This window comes from Trichoplusia ni, chromosome 3 (genome assembly GCF_003590095.1).
Source record: "Trichoplusia ni isolate ovarian cell line Hi5 chromosome 3, tn1, whole genome shotgun sequence".
Classification (NCBI taxonomy): Eukaryota; Metazoa; Arthropoda; class Insecta; order Lepidoptera; family Noctuidae; genus Trichoplusia; species Trichoplusia ni.
The window spans coordinates 1,161,274-1,182,042 of NC_039480.1; the positions used below are offsets into that span (position 1 = coordinate 1,161,274).

The following is a 20,769-nucleotide window of genomic DNA, read 5'->3' on the forward strand; positions in this document are numbered from 1 at the left end:
AAACCTCCACCGCAAGTACCGCAACCTAGTATCGGTCGATATCTACCGATTGAAATATTTAACTTCTAACAGTCGCAAATATAGGTAACCTGGAAATTTCCAGGTGCACTAGTGCAACGGCGTGTAAGTGTGACAGTTATCATGAACAAATATCTAATTTAACGTAAATAGAGAGCTATCAATCAAAGTGGGCTTAAGATAAACACTACTGGTATTTGTGTAACGGCAACTGTTTGGTTATAGCTGCATGTCTACTTAGTTCCACTATTTATGGCCGCTGCATTACACCGGAGACATCATTCCAAGCTAAAAGTTTTAGAAACCTCTTACTTAGAATCGACTGAAAAGGTTTTAAACAGTTTTTGTCCCAAATTGGCCAATGTTTGACAGAATTTCGCCTAGAACTTTTGAGCTGTTGTTTTAGATTATTTTTGTTTCTTCGATCGAAGTGATGCACATCGTGTCTTATTTTATAAATGGTTAAATTGTAATTTAAAAACTTTCCTAAGATCAACGTTTCTTATTTTCTGAAAAACTACCCGGAATAGGATCGGTTTGTGTCGGAAGGCCAGAGTGCCTTCTAGAAGTATATGAAGGATTGCAACGCATTGCCATACACCGACACAAAAACGCGAATGACGTAGCACGGCGGTTCAGGTTTAGTCAGTAAGAGTCTGACACTACCCATTTCCTCCCCCGAGTCCATGAGGATTCCCCAGCCTTAACAAAAAAAAAGGGTGGCTTCTAGCTGAATAGTAACTTAATGCGAGCAAAAAAATCGTAGTTTTTTGGAAATCGCTCTAAAGGGAAGAGATTTCAAAAAAAATCATAAGTACCAAGCAGTTTTGTTTTGATACTTTATTAACGTAGGCAAGATATCGAGCAACAAGAGAAGCTCGCGGCGCCCCAGTGTGGGCGGCGCGGCGCGGCGGCGGCGCTTAATGCATAATGCATTTATTTGGCAAATAACAGGAATTTGTATTCATTTTCGGGGTGACACAATTATCTTAATCGGGGTTTCACGGACGTTAATTTCGGAACTGGTGCAAGGATATTTTTGGAAATCTCGCTGTTTTTGTTTTTGTCAAAATTCATAACATAATACCCGCAAAAAAGTCAAATAGGTAACTAATACAACATCAAGGACAACCATTTAACCAACCTTTTTTGACACTTAGGATAGTGGGTAGTGTCAGACTCTCATTGAGAAAGCTTGAACCATTGTGTCTTGCGCTTTTAAATTGGATTCTGTGTTGAATTGCCACTCACCGGCCTCTACTACTTAAGCCACGTAACTTTTAGTTTAGTCAACTTAATGTAATTTCGGTACGCTTCAGCACTAATTTGAATAATTTTCATAATATTGTTAGAACTTGTGATGAATGAGGAGCTGTAACTGCAGTTAAGCTAAGTGCTGAGATGTTGCATTGTTACAGAGTGGTGTGTAGGCGCGCGCGGGCGGGCGGCTGCCGCGGCGGCGTGCTGCGCGGCCGGCGGCGGCCTCAGTCCTCCCGCGACACCAGGCCGCGCAACTCGCCCGCAGCGCGCACGCACGGCTCCCGACACACCACACATGCCACGAGACGGTCAGTACTCATAGCGCGATGCCTCGCTACAATTTTTGCGTTTTACGAATTTATAAATATCTGTGAAGCGCGCGACGTGTCGGCGCCCGCGCTTCAACACTGAAATTTCCTCTTGCGCGCAAATTGTTACCGCGACCATACCGAAGCTTCTGGGACATTTCTCCATTTTGATAATCTAAACAATACGCAATTCAGTTTTTTTTATTAAAGTTCAGCATCTAAATAATTCGGCTGGCAATAATATTTCTCTAATTTATCTACGGCTTCCTTGATGTAGGCGCATCGTAGGTAGGTATACCTTGTTAAGTATTAAGTAATCCTTCTCTAGTCGCAAGGTATGGAAGAATATAGAGTCACAAATCGCACTCTTGCGTAGATAAAGACTGTTGTTGAAATCTCATGTTTTGCGTAAACATCTCCTTTTAACTAATTTACTGGAACCTTAGATGTAGCATATATTAGAGTGTTCCTTTGCACGACATAACGTTAATGACATGCATACATAATTAAGTTTAATTTATAATTAGGTATCGGATATAAGTACCTAGTTTGGTAATATGTACACAATTCAAAGTCCATCACTATTGTAGTGACAATAGGTGCTACATTACACAGCTCTATTGTTTGGAAGACTGATGTTGATCATTTTAAATTTTGTCCCTAATGCAAAGAGAACATTGATGGATTTAACAATTAAAATTGATGATAGCTTGTCAGTTTTGCTGTAAATATGTAATACTAAGTCAATTACTTGTTTAAGGTACCTATAGTTTTAAACATATTATTATGCGAAATTTACATATTTGTAGAAATACTGACATGAATGTCGTGATAAGGTATTGCCGCTCGGCTGGACCATCCATGCACCACAGTGCTGAAGATCCTAACCAGTCCCACTTCTGAACTCTAATACAAGCGTGAACACTTGCCTTGCCAAGTTACAACTTATAACTTAGCATGCTGCCAGTCGCTCTAGATTTGAATTATCCTTTAACCTCAACTGTCCGGCTCCATAGCGTTGCTCTCAAAATCATTATTGAGAATGCAGTGTTGGAGAGGTCGTTGCAAGTTGCTGCCCGTGCCATTGCCAATAAACTAGAGTGCGATATCTATTCTTATCGGGCTTACCTATGTACACTCTTATCAAACTGATTTTTAAATGATATTTTTGTGTTGACACTTTGACGACAGACTTATTATTATTACAAACCGGAGCTTCGCGATAGTGAAAATAACGTTCACCATCGAAGTTACTTTGGAGGTTCCAGCACGTTAGGATTCCGTAGCCGTTAAGTGATAGTAGTAGTCGTATTTATAATATAGCAGTCGACACCTGAAATAAAGAGTATTTGAGAAATTTTGTTTTTATAGTTATCGTTCCCGACCGATAAATTATTTATTTTCAATCATCGAATATTATTAGTTAAAGTATATTTTAATTAATTTAATTTATTACCCACGCCCACAATCTCAAGCCCACGTCACAACATTTATGTTTAATATTTAATTTAAGAGTTCTGGAGCTTGGAGAATGAAAAACTTGGTTTAGCAATGACTTTCTCTAAGTGAAAAAAAGTCAGTTAAGACCATGCCAACACAACTTATCTCCTTAATTGTCAAAATTTTACATACCAATATAGTTATATAGTTATTGAGTTTCCACTTATTTTTGCGACTAAAAATAAAGATCGAGGATAAGCGACGAGTTTCCTTCTTAAATTAATCTATTTTTTGTTCTTTAAACATTATTTTTTATTTCCACTGTCAGCAATCTTTTGTTTGGACGATAAGCTAAGCAAGTAAGTAGGTACCTATTTCATTCATAAGGTTCAATCCCCTCATTTAACGTATGGTGTTTACTTCAAATACATAATCTATGTATTTAACAATAAGAAGTAGGTAAGATGTCCAAAATTTAAACCTCTCAGCAAAACTTACCTTGATTCTGTAAAGCACAAAATGCCTTAAATACTACCAATACGAGCTGACGTCTTTAAGAACATAGAATTTTTAATGATGATCAGTGAGTCACGGAAAAAGTAGGGGCTATTAGGTAAGAGGTAGGTAGGTACGTACCTAATGGCCAAGGGAATGCGCCTCGTTTAACTTAGCTTAGCAGATCAGAGGCTGTGGGCTCGACTACATTCTCATATAGGTACCACTCGCAGGTCGATGAGATGCAGGTACTAGGTAAACATGACAACAAATCACGATTTGAAGCCCATTGTCCTGCGCATTAATTAAGAACTGCATACTTGATATTTAAATAAGCAAATTGTATCGTGTGATGCATTCATTATGAGTGTAGTATCACAAAGATCGATGATTCTTCACCGTTCAAGCCAGAGAAGGCAGCATCGTACTCTTCAAAGGGCTTGCCAATGTAAGGGTGGAGCGACAAGGCGCGACAACTGGCAAATTAAGTGGTATTAAAAAGTAAGCATTGCTGCACCAGAGCCATATAAGGCTGTGGTGACCAATGTTACTTCTCTTAATCCGCCGCACCGAAATAAAATTGAATTATACTATACTACGTAGTGACATGACCTTTCAAAGGCAGTCACGTGTTTCCAATAGTAGCTGCGACATATAATTTGATTTAAATATTTGTGTGTTGTCCATCTACATTCCGCGCGACCCGCGAACACGGCGCCGCGCGCTGGTGTCGGTAGTGGCACTCCACCACACCGCGCCCGCTCCGCGCCCACCACGCGCCCTCTCGCCCATATTAACATACGATAGCTACTATGGAGGTATACGTATCAGTATTGGCATCGCGCTCATACTACAAAATAAAATTCTAAATGTTTTATTCAAATGCTCATTAATTACACATTCAAAAGTTTATTTATTCAACACTTTGCTTAAGGCACTGTTTACAGTGCCATAGTCTGTTGTATATAATTAGGTTCTGAATCTATAAAATGATAAATAACAAGTTTTATGCCAGCTACCGTCGTCCCTTGACGCCTGACAGCTGAATCTCTAAATGGCGTAAAAGCTTGGATTTAAAAAAAATGAGTCCTGGTAGTGGTGTATTTTTATGATATAGTTAAAATCTTTTTAAGGGTGCAATGTCCCTAACAGATATATATAAGAACACTGGAGTATTTCCACGCGTGCTTTATGGTAATGTTTACATACCTTCGATTAGTATAAGTATACTTCGGGTAATATCATGGATTTCCTGAATGTATGTGGAAGAATCCATATAACGCAATGTCTATGCGAGTGCTCTTCGCAATTTCGGGCTAATTTCTGAGAGTGTGGGCTATGAACATAAAGTACCAGAAAATAGTTATGGTTAGAAAAAGAACTATGTGTAATGATTACATCACATCAACCCCATTAGAAGGTAATACAGGAGTTGGAAGTTTATATGCGTGCGTGTAAGTGAGTTTGAACGATTTTAGGAGTGGAGTATTGACGAATAGTGTACCTAACTAAAAGCATGATATTTCAAATACAAAAATTAGAACACCCCGCTCATCCTTGAGCCCCTATGTTAAACTACTTTGAACGAATACATTTACATTTAACCGCCGCAGCGCAGAAGCAAACCTTCAAATATCAAAGCTTTTGATTGAAACTCTCGATCTTATAAGGAAAAGACGGGAAAACTCATCAGATCAGGCGTCTTCATCGGATCAGGCATGCCTTCGTCTCCATAGAAACCTGGGCGATTCTGGATGCTTTACAGCGATGTCGAATAGATGATCTTCGTTTTCCCGATGATATTGATGTTATGGCAGAGTCGGTGGAACAATTAGGCGAAGTGCTGGGTTTCTCGATGAGCCAGCCTCATGAATTTTGAAAAGACTTTTACAACCAATATGATTTGTCTATTATGACCTACGGCGCCGAAGCGTGAACACTAACAGTATGGCTTGTCCACAAACCTAAAGTCACTCAGCGAGCTATGCTCAAAGTTTGTTTGAGCATAGCTCGTTGAAGTTGAAGGGTAAAACAAGACTATCCAAAGGAAAACTTGATAGCTTGTAGAGTTAGCAAGCTGAAATGACAGTGAGCTGGAAATGTCTGTCGGTCATCTCCACGAATCAGCAAACGCAGTGGAGGAAGCTCCCCAGCCCGACGCGCGACGAACCGATGACCTATAACATGTGACTCGCTCGGACTGGATGCGGAAAGCAGAAGGTCGTTTGTTGTGGTGCAACTTGCAGGAGGCGCAGTCCAGCGGTGGACCTCGACAGACTGGATTGAGTGACTCTGCCGTACAACGTAGGTACGCGAGCTTCGCTTGTACAACTAACCTTCCATTAACCGTTTAGTAATAACTGGAGACTGGACCAATGACCCATTAGACCGCGGATAAATCTGGATACGCTCTTGTTTTCCAGGATTATTATATCGCTGGGGATTGAGCACCTACTTGGATAGGTATCGTAACTGATACTGAAGTGCAGTCACTTAATTAGGTATTTGACGAAAAAAAATCGCATAAGTAGGTGCGTCAGATCAATTTCCAGAAACGTGACTTCGTACATAGAGTTAGTTAATGCAATCCCTCGTGAAGATACGATGTTCTGTTGTTCATTTCACGCCGTGATTAACTAAGAAAAAAACTTTAATTTTATTTTAATGGATACAAAGTGATGTTGTTAATCGTTGCTGGTTGATCCCGGCTAATTGATAAGCGGATATACACGATTGCTCGTACGATTGAAGATCTTATCGACAATTTTTTTATAAAACTACGTATCTGCACTCGGCGGTAAAATAGGCGCTGAAAACTTCAATGCCGCGTTAATGCGTTATTTAATTACTAAGGCTGATTCTCAACCAGTGATCATCAGGGAGCCACAGGGTGGTGTAAATAATTGGTTAAGAAGCAAAAGATTCGTTACACAGATTCCTGCTCATACGGTGATTTACCTGCCCCATTCCCTATTGCTAATTATGACGATTCTCAAAGCTAGTGCACAAAATAAATATCGTTTAGGTAAATCAATTCAGTAGTTTTGCCGTGAAAGCGCGACATATTTAAATGATTGGACAGTTAAATATTAGTAAGGATCATCGAACTAAACTAAAGTGACGGACTTTTTATTTTATTGTCACCCGCATTAAGGAACAACAATAAAATTCAGACACAGTTTACAGACAAACTTGTAGTGTAACGAATATGTAATAAGAGCAGATAAAAATACCAAGTGGCAAGTGTGAATCTCGGTAGTTAGCTTAAGATTTGTGCTTCATAAATTTAGATAAATGCGTTACTACGCACGCACCGACCAACAAGCGAGAGACTTAAAACGTCGGGTTTAATCAGTGGTGTGATAGGTACTACCCACCAAATTCCTCCGTCGAAGTGGTGCATGTTCTCATGGACCTTAAGACCTTGCCAAAAAAGTAACTATACCCATAGACTGTTTTAAATCAAACAATAAATACTTACAGTAGATCAGAGACTTATGTAAACTGCCAAGGTCAAGTGTGAGTCGGAGTCGCGTCAAAGGTACAAATAGACAAAAGAAAAACAAATTGGCTGGGTGACACCTACCTAGGTACATTCAGGGAGTGCTTTTATGACACCCAAACAAATTATGACCGTAAAAATAGACTATTTGACTACCTTAAAATAGAAATCTGTTTTGTTCATCAGATAAAATTCTGAATATATATAATAGGTTTAATTTAAGCACTTCATTAATAAGTAACGAATAACTGTAAAGTATTTATTGGAAATCTGTCTGAAGGACGAAACAGTATTTTTTTTTCTTTGAATCCTAAATCTAAGGCTGACAGTTTATGATAAAGGTTCTTCGGTGTAAGTCCGGAGGGTCTTTCGGTCTGTCTTAACCTACGGACGTAAGGCACAGAATTATATTTATCTGTTCAAAATCAATGTCTTTAAGAGATCCGATTGAGATGCTGAGTGCGACAGTGGTGATTTGCAGAGAGGAAGGAGGGCGCGGGCGTAGCCGCGTGGCTGCGGCGCTGGTGGCGGGCGCTGCTGTCGGAGCTGGTGGCCACGACCACGCTGGTATGGCTGGGCATCGCCGCCATGACGCCGCTGGGACCCACCGCGCCGCCGCTGGCGCACCCCGCCATGGCGTTCGGCTTCATGGTGGTGGCTAACGCGTGCGCCTTCGGGCCCGTGTCGGGGGCGCACATGAACCCGGCCGTGACGCTGGCCGCGCTGCTGTACGGGCAGCTGGCCCCGCTGCCCGCGCTGGGCTACGTGCTGGCGCAGATGCTGGGCGCCACGCTAGGCTTCGGCGCGCTGCTGGCCACGTCGCCCCGCGCGGCCACGGCGGCGCCCGCGGGCGTCACGCTGCCCGGGCCCGGCGTGTCCGCGCTGGGCGCCACGCTGGTGGAGGCCGCGCTCACGGCCACGCTGGCGCTGGCCGTCTGCGGCGTGTGGGCCGCGCACGACGCCTCGCGCCCGGACCCCTCCGTGCCCATCAAGCTGGGGCTCGTTGTCGCCGGTCTCGTCTATGCAGGGGTAAAATTACTTACTTTTTGCTGCTACCTCCCTATTCATATACAGGGTTACTGGCAACTCGGCGTATTCTTCACAGGATGTGGCAGAGCAGCGCAAAAGCAGCAATTTTAACCCACCACGTTTGTGACCGTAGCAGCAAATGCCAAATATATAGCTCCCGTGTAATAGACTTGCCCTAGTTCTTTTTGTTTTGTATAATATAAATACATGCACTTTAGAAGTGATTAAAACTAATGAAATACCCACGCGTACCTACTCAGAGTTCGTTAGAATATGCACGGACATATCAAGGGTAAAGAACTAGTAATCTACAATTTGGTAGATAACATTTATACAGGTGTAAATAAAACATCGGCTGTTTACTACGTCACTTGCCTCGAGTCACCAGCCGGGTGCGGGGCGCTGCCGCCGCCGCCCTCAAGGTTGACGGGTTGTCTCATATCGAAACGATGTCGAGACAAGGACATTCTCTATAATGTCATAGTTCGCTGCTAGTGTACAATCGTGTGCATAGTACTGCATAGTGTTCGCCTATCATGTCTTTCTTTCTACCGTTTGGTTATGCTTTCAGGTTTCCTATCTCATGGCAATAGTTCACTCTAGGTCTACGCACATCACTACGGTAAATATATTTAAACATGAAATTATTATTTCCAGGGATGCGCAACTGGCGCTAGTATCAACCCAGCGAGAAGCTTCGGCCCCGCTCTCCTGCAGGGTACCTGGGATTACCAGTGGGTCAGTTGGTTTTAAAACTCTTTAAAATAACAATTACGACAATATTTATTAATACTTTACATAACATTATCAAACTTGAGTCGTGTATACATAGATTGGGTGGGGGAGGGCGTCATCGTGATCCTTTGTCCCAGGGATTCACGACATGATTCCGGAACCTCAGTGTTAAAATTTTAATCGGATGCTTTTCATTATAAAAAAATCTTAAAGGACATAGCGCAAATATTCATTTGGCCAACCGAAATGTGGCCCAACTTAAATGTACAGAGGTTGTGCTTCTACATAAGCAATTCATGGCAAAATTATAAATTATGTACTAGATGTGCCAGCAAACGTTGTTTTGCATACAAATTACTTCTATGCAATCAAAAAATAGTGCTATGATTAATATATGGTAGACCAATAGCACACAAAATTTCATGAGAATCGGTCGAATTATATATATTGGAGTGGCATATAAAACCGTTAGAGAATTGACTATTTATGATACCCAATCATTCCCTTTACCGCGTATATTAGACGCAATTAATTATTATTCTCGCTCTAACCACAATTCCGGAAATTAACCTGGGATAAGAAATTGAATGCTAAGGTATTTCGGGATATGTTGTAATTAATTGCACTTAGATATGCGCATGACTATTGTTATGTAGCAATCTGTTGCGATCAGTAGTGAGTAAAGTGAGTGTGTGCGCAGGTGTACTGGGTGGGCCCGCTGGGCGGCGCGGCGCTGGGCGCGCTGCTGCACCGCCACGTGCTGCGGCCGCGCGCGCGCCGCCTCGCGCCCGCAGACGCCGGGACGCCGCTCCACGACAAAACGGAACAACCCTAGTCTTATCCTTAAAAAATCTATTAAAAAATCCTCTCTATAATCGTTTTTTATTGCTCCTGATGATTGGACATTCAGTTGATATGTGTTGATACGTATATCATATTATAACAAATCAGTTTCATATGAACCTGAACAAATCAATGAACTACAAACTTCTTGGTTTGGACAATCCGGAGATACAATTGTAATTGATTTTTTATGAAACAATATTTAGGTTGCGTTTAGTTAGTTAGTTTGCGTTTGATACCCCTAACATAATGCTATATTTTTTTTAGAAAATTACGGGTAGTAATTTTGCAAAAAAAATATGGCATTATGTAAAATATAGCTTGATACTGCTGAAATATAGCAGTATCAAATGCAAACCTAAAAATATACGTTTATGAATCGCAGTTCCGTTATTAATAATTCTGTGGCACTAATATCCTAGATTAGTTTAAGGAACACTACTTATGTAGTTAAACGTAACGTTGTTCAACTGTCTTGGTGCCACTAAATATTGAAACTGATTTAATTTTCCTAATAAACCCCTAACATCACCAAAGTCTCTTTGGTACAAATATACATTTACATAGTTCTCAACTTTAAACCCAATCCATATGGCTAACATACTAGTCAAATGGAATAATAAAGACACACAGATAAGGTCTTAAAAACACAGGGATAAACTGCACCGATTCATTTAGATATTCTGCAGTAAATGGGTGTCGAATTTTTCAACTGGTTTTTTAAGGAAGAAATGATTAAAATACAAGACTCATTATTACTATTTTAATTAATCTATAACCTAAGCAATACAAATACATACATAACTATACCTACATTAAATTATATTATATTGACGTGAAATATGAGCTTCCAAACAGTGACACAACTAAATTCTTATGTACAATCTTTTTCAGTTATTGCTATTGAATTGTACATGTTTCCATGGCATAAACCTAGGTGCCATGCCAAACTCTATTCTGCCTGTGGTTCGAATTCTTCAGCCAGCACGTTCTGTTGGGGTGAACACATTTAACAACACGAGAAATGACTAACTATGACATGCACGACTCACGTAATTGTTCATTAAGGTACTCATTTGTCAAAACATTTCAACTATCTGAGATTGCAGTAATTAGTGCAACCTCTATATTGCCAATCATTTACCCACGACGTCTCGAACAGTGAAGTGTGACAGCGCTCATAACCGCTTGAGCACGCGCCGCTTGTCCTTGACGGGCGGACCGCGCCGCTCGCGCTTGGCCGGCGGCAGGTCGGCAGCGCCGCTGGCCGAGCTCGCGGCGTCCGCGCCGTCCTGCAACAGGCGCGGGGGTGAGTGCTGCGCGGTCTGTGTGTGTCTGTGGCGGGGTGTGGGCCGACACCTACCTTGCGGCGCAGCGGCGCGGGCGCGGCGGCGGGCCGCGCGTGGATGTCGGTGAGCAGCTTGGCGCGCGCGAAGTAGTCGTCGTAGCGGTCGCGCAGCAGCGCTGCCGCCTCGGCGTTGAGAGCGGACTCGGCGTTGGGCGCGATGAGCAGGCACTTGACGGCCAGCAGCGCGTGCTCCAGGCCCAGCTCGGGCCGCCAGTCGCGCTTCAGCGTGTTCACGCACACCTCGCCGCTGTCCGGCGCCACGTTCGGATGGAACAGCTTGGTCAGGAAGAAGGCGCGCGGCGGCGCGGTGGGGAACTCGCGCCCCAACACTAGCCGCACTCGGAACGTACCGCCCGCATACGGCGTGCCCGCTGCCGACAGATTAGACACATCTCGTTAATTAAAGCCAAATAAAAATAAACTTATTTGATTTTTGAAACCTATTATTACAATTAAGGCCCCAGTTCATCAGTTTAGTATAGTATAATAAGTTTTAGAGATTTAAAACTAAAAGTTTAAACTCCATACTCGGCAGAGTACTAATCCAAAAAGTACCATTGTAAATTCTTTTGATGTCTATTTAACAAGTAAATTTAAGATAACATCAAGGTAAATATAGGAAAAAAAAATTTTTTCTTTTGGAATTGATGGGTAGTTCTGAAATCTAAGGATATTGGTCGGACTCATACTGGTCTGGTATATTAAACAGCTACTTCGCTTTACAGCGAGAGGAGTTATTTTCAGCTGCACTTGTTAATTAAAGTCAAGTGCACAACATTACCTACTTCTAACTTATCTAACACAATAATTGTATAAGTATTTTTTACGGGTACAAGACTCAACACATTGCTGCTATGACAGAATAATAATGAACTTAACTCGTAACAAGCCCTGTTATTAATGAGCTGTGCTAAGCACTGCTTACAGCTCATCATATCATGATCATTAGGCTCAAATCCATAAAAACTATATTATTCCTTTTAAGTTTCATGTAAAATATAAGACTTGAATGGTGAAGGCGTTGGTAGAAGGTTGAGAAGCATTACCTGGTCCTTCCATGTGAGCCACGACGTCAGTAAAATCGTCGTCTCGCAGCACAAGCTTGATGCCGGCGGGTGGGCTGGCCGCCAGGCGCCGCAACTCCCGCGACACGCTACGCAGCACTTGCGGACACACGTTCTCCACGTTCGACATGATGCTGACGCCTTCGTCGTCGCCGCCGCCGCCTTCCGCACCCGCACCACACACCCAAGATGCCTATTGCTGTAAGGCTTTCGATACTTTCCCGCCAATAGCTTGGACCTGCTTTAGTTATAAGCAAAACAAACTTATTGAATTCATGTTGTGGAAAACTGTCATCTGTTTGATCCAGGCCCTTTTCACCTTTTTCAAATAATAATTGGCCTTTATCCAGGCTTATGTTACAAATTAAATGAAAATAATGTGTTGAAGATAGAATATTTGCAATTATAACATCAAAATTGGAGACAAATATTTTATATCATGTCACAAACTCAACAAAATAAACGCAACGAATTTTGATCGTTTCGTTCCCAACGCTATCAATCAAACCGACGTACGTAGTGATGTGCTATATGAATCAAACGCAGCGCCAGTGAATATAGCGTATAAATTATAAAAGGATAAATTCTAGACTTGGTGTTATTAGTAATTAAAAAAGTTTTGCGGCACGATGTTTCAAACCGTTTCAAACATTGAAGTACCATCCAAATACAAAAATACAAGTTTTTTTTGTATTTTTATCCGCATTGCCATGCGTAAAAATCTTTAGTTACTTAATATTCCGCGATAAGAAAGATGTCTTAAGATGTGATTAAGTGCGCCATAAGATGCCTGAAGAAGCTTATTACTTAATAAAATTATACGCAGTGAAATTAGTTTAGCCTGACTTCATGGGTACAAATCGCTGTTACATAGACTTGTCAAAATGTTGATATGTACGAAAACAAGGATTCTATGAAAAGTGGATGACTGATACTATTGGATATATTGTAATAAATATGAAAAGGAACGTCAAATTTAGAATGACGGTGTGCAAAAACAAATCACAATTTAGTAATATGAAAATTAGTAGAAGTAATGTGAAAATTTTAATAATGCTATTCATTTGTAGTTATTAGAATGGACTAAGGACAGGATGAAAGGGGGGAAAGGAATATTAAAGGATCCATAAAGCTTAATAACAAAGGAACTATGGTCATATTATAGAGGACTGGAGAAGAAAATATAATTTAATAAAAATCGCCCACATATTTGCCACTCCCGTACCTCGGGTCGCTCAGAATTTTTAATCTGCATGGAAGGGTGGGACATAATGCATACGGAAATATATGCTCTATCTATGTTTACGCGTTGCCAAACTCAGCTCTAAAAAGCCATGGTCTTAGTTTTATTTCGGATGGGACTGATGGACCATTTACCCTTAGGTTTCCTTCTAGAATCTCATTTAGTTTTCCGAAAGTTTAACAGAAAAGCTTTCGGTAACAACGGTGCTCGACAAAAGTTTTCGTAGTGAAAAGAATCGCCACATTACACCGCATCAGCTGCTAATTATTTTTGCTACCGACTTATTATAATTTATTTTACATTTTTTTTTTGTGTCTATGGTAAAACATCCATAATTTTCGAGATGCTAGTAGCAAAGGCTAGTAGAGTTTATCATGTATAATGTCTTTTGCGAGATCGCGAGATCATACGCACTAGAACCATAAATTTCTACAACCATAAAAGACCATAAACTTTGGCTAATTGTCTATGCTAATTATAAAATGACATCTTAGATTGACATTGACACAGACAAGATAATTATTCACAATCTGTTATTACGGTTATTTACTACATACTTTAGTTAGCATAATAAAGCGCTATTACAGATTACTTAGTCCAGTTACTGCTGTAAAGTTTAATTATTTAACAGCCCTGTATGAAAACAACAGTATTTACTGGAATCATTAAAATACCTGTGATTTAATGATAACAGTCTTATGGACGTTGTTAGCAATATTAATGTGTTAATTTTTGAAATTATAACTATTTTCGTTATTTTTGTCATTGGGGGTGACCAAACCGACTAGATTTAAGCAGGTAGAGCTGATGCTGTCTATTTATAAGTGACTACTGTGGCCCTTGGTTTATGTTATTTTGACTGTCATAGGTTAGGATTCAATTAATAGGGAATCTGTTCGGTCAGTGGTTCATCTTAGGGGCATACATAAATGCCAATTATCTAAACTATCGTGTGCCCCTGTATTGTATAAACACTTGACATGTCATTAAATAAAACTCAAAGTGGTATACGTACAAAAGAGTACAATACAAAGTGTTGTATAAAAAGCGAAATAAATAACTAATAAAGTATGAAACAGAGCTCTTCCTCTCTCCTACTACAATGTTGTGCTCTACGGGGTCCACAATTGATCATTGTACCTAATAATTACCACCTGTAACTACATGATGGAGGCAATAAAGTATTTAGTAACATATAGAAATATTGTTAAAGCAATGTAAAATACGTCCAATAATCTATCTACAAATACCATCTTTTAATGAAATTTCCATATTTTTTTTATCAGTCAACAAAATTACTTACTTATTAACTGTCTTTGTTTCCAGTGCCTTCAATTTCGAGAGAACATGTTTAACAGATACATGCCTATGTGTATTTCGCATCAGTAAAAATGGTAAAACACAAAAGAAACAATTCAGAGAGTGATGGTGCAGATCACAGGGAACAAGTGTTCCGCATCAGCGTGTGCCTGAAGCAGTTCTTCCAAGACGAGCGCGCGTTGGTGTGCATGCAAGTGAGCAGCGCGCAGCCCGTGCGCTGGCTGCGCCGCCGCCTGCGCCGCGCCTTCTCGCTGCCGCGAGCATTGCGGCTGCTCAGCCGCGGCCACCTGCTGCCGCCCGACGAACCGCTGGCAATACTCGAGCGCGACGATCTTGTGGCAGTCGTGGCCGCTCCTCAGCACGCTCTCCATCCTGATGGCTTAGCCGCTTCCGACCATATTGATGATTCAGAAATGGTAGAACTGCCTACAACTCAGGCTAGAGACCGGTCGCCGTCGCCGGGAATCCCCGACTTGCCCGATCAGGAAGATAATCTTCTGGAAAGAAAGCGAAAAGCTATCCAGTTGCTGGATCAGTTCTTTACTGTTGAGGGTCAGAATGAAGAGCTAGTACTAGAAAGTCCTGTTCAGCGCCCCGCTCGACGGAGGAGGGTGCGACGTCGCCGAAGAACTATGCGTCCCTTTATTTCAAAGGAATTAGTAGAGCATGACAGTGTTTCATCTACGCCACCTGAAGAAGTTTTGGACATGACCGTTGGCACTGCTGATGAGAATGATGAAACGAGGGCTGTTGACGAGACAGTCTTGTCTTGTAACGTCGTCTCTGATGATGCCTCCGTCGTGGAAGTTTTACGCAATATTTCACCGCCGCGAGCGCCGCGAGTCGTACGCCCTTTAGCCCTTTTGACGTAATTGACTTAATACATAAACTATAATTAACAATATAATAAAATCTGAATAAACTAAGCATTCTTTTTCTTTTTGCTGCAAACCCGTCCTGGGTTTAATTTTTTGGGTTGAAGGAGGGGTCAGAGGTCAGAGGAAGTGAACATTGACTTTTTACCAGTTAATTATGCAACTAAAAATACCAATTTTGAAAGCCGGATCTATTATTTATCCTTTGAATTATCGCTGAACAAGGAACTAAATAAGGCTGTTATCACAGGTAACTCAGAACTGAATGATGTCTTACGCAGTTTGGTTCCTCTATTGAAGTCTATTGCGAACTTGGACTGTGAATTTAAGATCATCTGACGTATCAGAAGTCATGGCAATCTCAAATGACCTCACAATTTGACAATGAACACAATTTTTTTTTTTTTTTTTTCGAATTAGCTATATCTTCGGTACAATCTATACTAATATATATAGCTGGAGAGTTTGTTTGAACGCGCTAATCTCAGGAACTACTGGTCCAAATTGAAAAAATATTTTTGGGTTAAATAGACCATTCATCGAGGAAGGTTATAGGTATAACATCACGCTGCGACTAATAAATGTGAAAAAAAAAATAGGGCAAGTATAAATCATAACTTATATCCTCTAACCGCGCGGACGAAGTCGCGGGCTACGGTTAGTTTATATTAATCTCGATCAGCAGATGGTCGCGCGTCACGTTCGTTAAGCATTCAAAAGACCATGATTGATGAATCAAAAGATCAGTTGGTAGATGTGCGAATTCGCTGAGAACTTAAGTGTAGACATTAGACTTTTTATAATATTGAATATTTGACTTCCTTCTAAGCATGGTTTTAGCTTTATTATTTAGATACCTGATCAATTAAAATATATGTGACTGCTGCTTTGCCTTACCAGGTAGGATACCGTGCCACGAAAATAAATGGAAGGTAAAAACCATAAACCCGTGGGTATACTTTTGAATGTTGAATGTTTCCTAGGTTTTCATGCTAGCCATTTCGACGAGAAAGAAAGCAAACACAAAGAAAGGCGCATAATCACGCGTGCACTCTCATTCGCTTCCCGATGAACACCGATGCGTCGCCAGACGTGTAGACAGACCGCTCACTCGCACCGAACCCTTTGCTAGATCCTTTTGATCTGTGCCACAACAACCGACAACTCGCGATCCTCGCGAATGCTGAGATCAAACAAAGTGAGGGCACGCAAGGTGAGGCGACAACAAGTGAGGTCACGCAATGCGAGGTAATGCAAGGTGAGGTCCCGCAAGGTAAGGTCATTCAAGTTGAGGTCACGCAAGGTGAGGTTACGCAAGGTGAGGTCACGCAGTTAAGGACATTCAAGCAGAGTTCGCGCAAGTTCAGGTCACGCATGGTGATGTCACAAAAAGTGAGGTCACGTAAGGTAAGGTCATTCAAGTGGAGCTCGCGCAAGTTGAGGTCACGCAAGGTGAGGTTACAAAAAGTGAGTTCACGCAAAGTCAGGTGACGCAAAGTAAAGCTCGCAAGGTAAAGTCATTCAAGTTGGCGTCGCGCAAGTTGAGGTCACGCAAGGTGAGTTTAAAAAAGTGAGTAAACACAAAGTGTAGTCACGCATGGTGAGGTCACAAAAAGTGAGGTCACGCAAGATAAGGTCATTCAAGTTGAGCTCGCGCAAGTTGAGGTCACGCAAGGTGAGGTTACAAAAAGTGAGTTCACGCACGGACATGTACACGCACATGTACGGACGGCGTGTTTGTGTAAAGGTTCGGGAGTAAATGACACGACAATTGATGAGTAAATACTGCCCTTTATTAGATGATTACATGGTTTTATATACTCTCCCTCACATCTCCCCCATATTACAAAAATAAAATAAAAATTACATTTTATTTTATTACTAAAATACATGACTTTAATTTATTGAGTACAAATTATATACGTATTAAAATGATGTGTACTCCTCTCATACATAACATTAGAATGTAAACACAAGTAGATATATAAGTTATTAGACATACGATTAACACATTCATTGCAGTACATAACATAATTCAAACTTGAACCTACAGTCTCGCGACTGCGGTCCGTCTCCGTTTACCACTGAGTCTACGGACTGACCCAAGCAATTTGATATTGTATGCGTCACAACACATTTCTCAATACAGGCTAAAAATAGATACAAAGGATACTAAACAGTATGTAGTTCCAAACATAAAACAATTTGGTTCTGTTTTTGTGTATGATGTCTGTTTTACCTTTTATTTCGACTTCTACATTTGGTGACAAATCTCTAATTACAGTATATGGTCCAGAGTACAGTTGTTTAAGTTTATTGCCAGTTTCGTTTTTAATTAAGATTTTGTCATTAGGCTTATAGCGTACAGGGTTAACATACCGGTCATATCTACTTTTTCTGTCTACTTTACTAGTAACTAATTTTTTTCGCGCTTCGGTTTGGGAAACCTGAAGCCGGTATTTAAGTTCCAGTGGGTAGCTATTGTAATTATAAAGAGGTTCTACGCGTTTTAACAAATTATTTGGCAAATTACACCTTTTACCATAAACAAGTTCGAAGGGTGTGAATTTTATTTAAAACTAAGTCAGACTCGGTTGTATTTAAAACGCGAATGGGTATTAATCCATTTGTGGGCTTTACTAGACTACTCGCAATAAAGATCCCTTCTTGCAGTTCTGTTGCATTGACCAAACATTCATCAGTCTTAGATACCGGAATAAAGTGAATCGACTCTGATCTCGCCGGTATAGTTATGTTATTATTCGTCATCATCAAAGGTAAAGATATCTTTAAATTGTTATTCCACAGTAACAAAGTCCGATTACCAAAATTCAATACCGATCTATACTTACTTAAAAAGTCCTGCCCTAGAATACCACTGCCTTTACATGGCAATGATTTAAAAACAAAGAATTTATGGTTGAGAGTATGATTTCCAATAACAAAGTTCAGATAAACGTATCCTATTGCCTGGACTTTGCCTCCAATTCCATTTATAAAACTTGTCTCGATATGGATTGGAATGTTTTGCTCTTGCACGTGTTTATGTTTTATGGCTGAAATGGATGCGCCGGTGTCAACTAACAAGTTATAAGAATAATTATTACGAGATTGAAGATTTACGTAACCTACACTGTTACATGATAAAATAATGTTATCAGTCCCGAAAAAACTGGTTTTCTTCTTGTTCATTCTCCGTGGTATTCGAACCCTGCTGCGGGTCTGAGTTACTCAAAGTATGTATTTGCGAATAATGCGAACGCTGGTACCTTGGTGAATAAAAATTGGACCTACCTCTGTTTCCGTGGAATGTCCCAGTAGCCCTGCGCCCATTTGCCTGTGGTCCTCTCCGTACCTGAGTCTGATCACCGTATCGAGTAGCCGGTTGATAGCCGACTCGCCCGCGTCCTCTCCCTGCAAACGAGGGGCGGCCTCCACGCTGTGGCCTATTTTGGAATGATCTGCCTCTGTAATTTAGGGTTAAAATGTCATTGGAAGTCGATGGAGTTGTGACGTCTTCGTCTACCGCTGATTGTATGGCGTCCTTTAGTGACGTAAATTTTTGGGCAGAAATTATGGTGCTTAGACGGCGATTTCTTAACCCTTCTGCAAAATACTTAATAGCCTGCTTTTCATTTAGGGGTTTTAGGACTTCAAAACTTGCATCGTTGCCATCCGATTGCGAAATTGTTAATTCGACAAACATTTCCGTTATCTGTTTACCGAACTCGTCGATGGATAAATTATTTTGTTTAATATTTTGAAGCCTGCGTTGAATTGCAGTAGCACACTTTTTGGACAATAATTGTGTTTTCATGTCTGCTATAAACTCATCAATATTAGGGTAGGATGAAGATAACTTCAATTTCGCGGCTGGGGAAAGTCTACTTTTTAAAACAAAATTTAACAACTTTGCCTGCGAGCTTACGTCTAATTCGGATTTGTAATATTCTACGCTTTCAATAAACTGTCGTACACTAGCCTCATCATCTTTACAAACTGGCAATAAATTTAACGCAACTTTAAGATCAAACTTAGAAGTCTCTGCCATGCTTACTGATTCACAGGGTCTCTTTGAGCATAAATCGAAAACTTGTTTATATAACTTATCAAAACTAGCACATAAATCATGAATGACTGAACATTCGGTTGTACTTAAAGATTCTTTGGCCGAAGTATAATATTCTAAAAATAGATTATATTCACTTAATAATTTGTCTGCTTCCTTCAATTTAACTACAATAATATTACCCTTTCGTCTCTCCGGACCAATCTTAATTAAGTATTTTCTTATTTCAAAGAGACTGTCATACAAGGCCCTTAAGTTTTCTTCCATTAAGGTATATTATTCATAACATGGTTATAAAATTATGTACTATCATATGCATACATTTTAGTGATTATTATATCTATGATTATATACTTTACCCTTAACTATGTCCTTTATAATAACGTAGGATACATATTTACCGTGCACTACACAACACACGACATTTCCGCGCACTACACAACACACGAAATTTCCACGCACTGGTATTTTTCTGCACTGATATTTTCTCCGCCTCGTAACTCAAATGATGTCCTCAGTCCCTTTCCTGTAACTTCTCGCCTCCGGCTGGTCTCTCGGATCCCTTTCTCTATCTGCTCTTCTTCTCCATAGCGACAATCGTAATCTGTCTCGCCTTATCTCGTCAGCCATCCATTGCCGGTGACATCTTCTATATAGGGTGAAGATACCATACAAAAACGCCAATGATGTTATTACTAATAACACCAACAAGATGATGTTGGTCGAACTGGCGTGCACAGCCAGCTGACGAATGTCCGCGCTGTTATTACCTCCTGCTGCGTTCTGGGGTACTATTACTTCTTCCTTGGTGTTAGTGGTGCCCATTTTCCAGAATATTCAAAAGATAAGGTAAGAACGTCGTGATAATTGCAAGTCTCGAACAATGATTGCATTTGATGCACTGCATTGTGAAGCTAAGTGTCCCGATTTGGGCAAAGATATGTAAACATCGCGTCTCGCACTTACTGCGCTGGCAGGGTCGCCATGTACGGATGGCGTGTTTGGTAAAGGTTTGGGAGTAAATGACACGACAATTGATGAGTAAATACTGGCCTTTATTAGATGATTACATGGTTTTATATACTCTCCCTCACAAAGTCAGGTGACGCAAAGTAAGGCACGCAAGGTAAAGTCATTCAAGTTGGCCTCGCGCAAGTTGAGGTCACGCAAGGTGAGGTTAAAAAAGTGAGTTAAAACAAAGTGTAGTCTCGCATGGTGAG

General features: G+C 40.8%; 3 protein-coding genes across 3 annotated transcripts; 2 read left to right on the plus strand and 1 right to left on the minus strand.

Annotated features, from left to right (window-relative positions):
- Positions 1-1,487: 1,487 nt before the first annotated feature.
- Positions 1,488-10,014, plus strand: LOC113508810 (aquaporin-like). Its single transcript, XM_026891936.1, has 4 exons — positions 1,488-1,586; positions 7,505-8,052; positions 8,710-8,790; positions 9,488-10,014. Exons 1-4 carry the CDS (start codon positions 1,574-1,576, stop codon positions 9,620-9,622), a joined length of 777 nt encoding a protein of 258 aa, XP_026747737.1. The 5' UTR covers positions 1,488-1,573; the 3' UTR covers positions 9,623-10,014.
- Positions 10,015-10,597: 583 nt separating this feature from the next.
- Positions 10,598-12,702, minus strand: LOC113508811 (ubiquitin-conjugating enzyme E2 S). Its single transcript, XM_026891937.1, has 3 exons — positions 12,025-12,702; positions 10,994-11,349; positions 10,598-10,922 (listed from the first exon to the last, which is right to left on the minus strand). The coding sequence occupies exons 1-3, from the start codon at positions 12,170-12,172 to the stop codon at positions 10,809-10,811; spliced, it is 618 nt and encodes a 205-aa protein (XP_026747738.1). The 5' UTR covers positions 12,173-12,702; the 3' UTR covers positions 10,598-10,808.
- Positions 12,703-13,776: 1,074 nt separating this feature from the next.
- LOC113508809 lies at positions 13,777-15,532 on the plus strand. Its single transcript, XM_026891935.1, has 2 exons — positions 13,777-14,083; positions 14,612-15,532. The coding sequence occupies exon 2, from the start codon at positions 14,677-14,679 to the stop codon at positions 15,475-15,477; it is 801 nt and encodes a 266-aa protein (XP_026747736.1). The 5' UTR covers positions 13,777-14,083; positions 14,612-14,676; the 3' UTR covers positions 15,478-15,532.
- Positions 15,533-20,769: the final 5,237 nt, after the last annotated feature.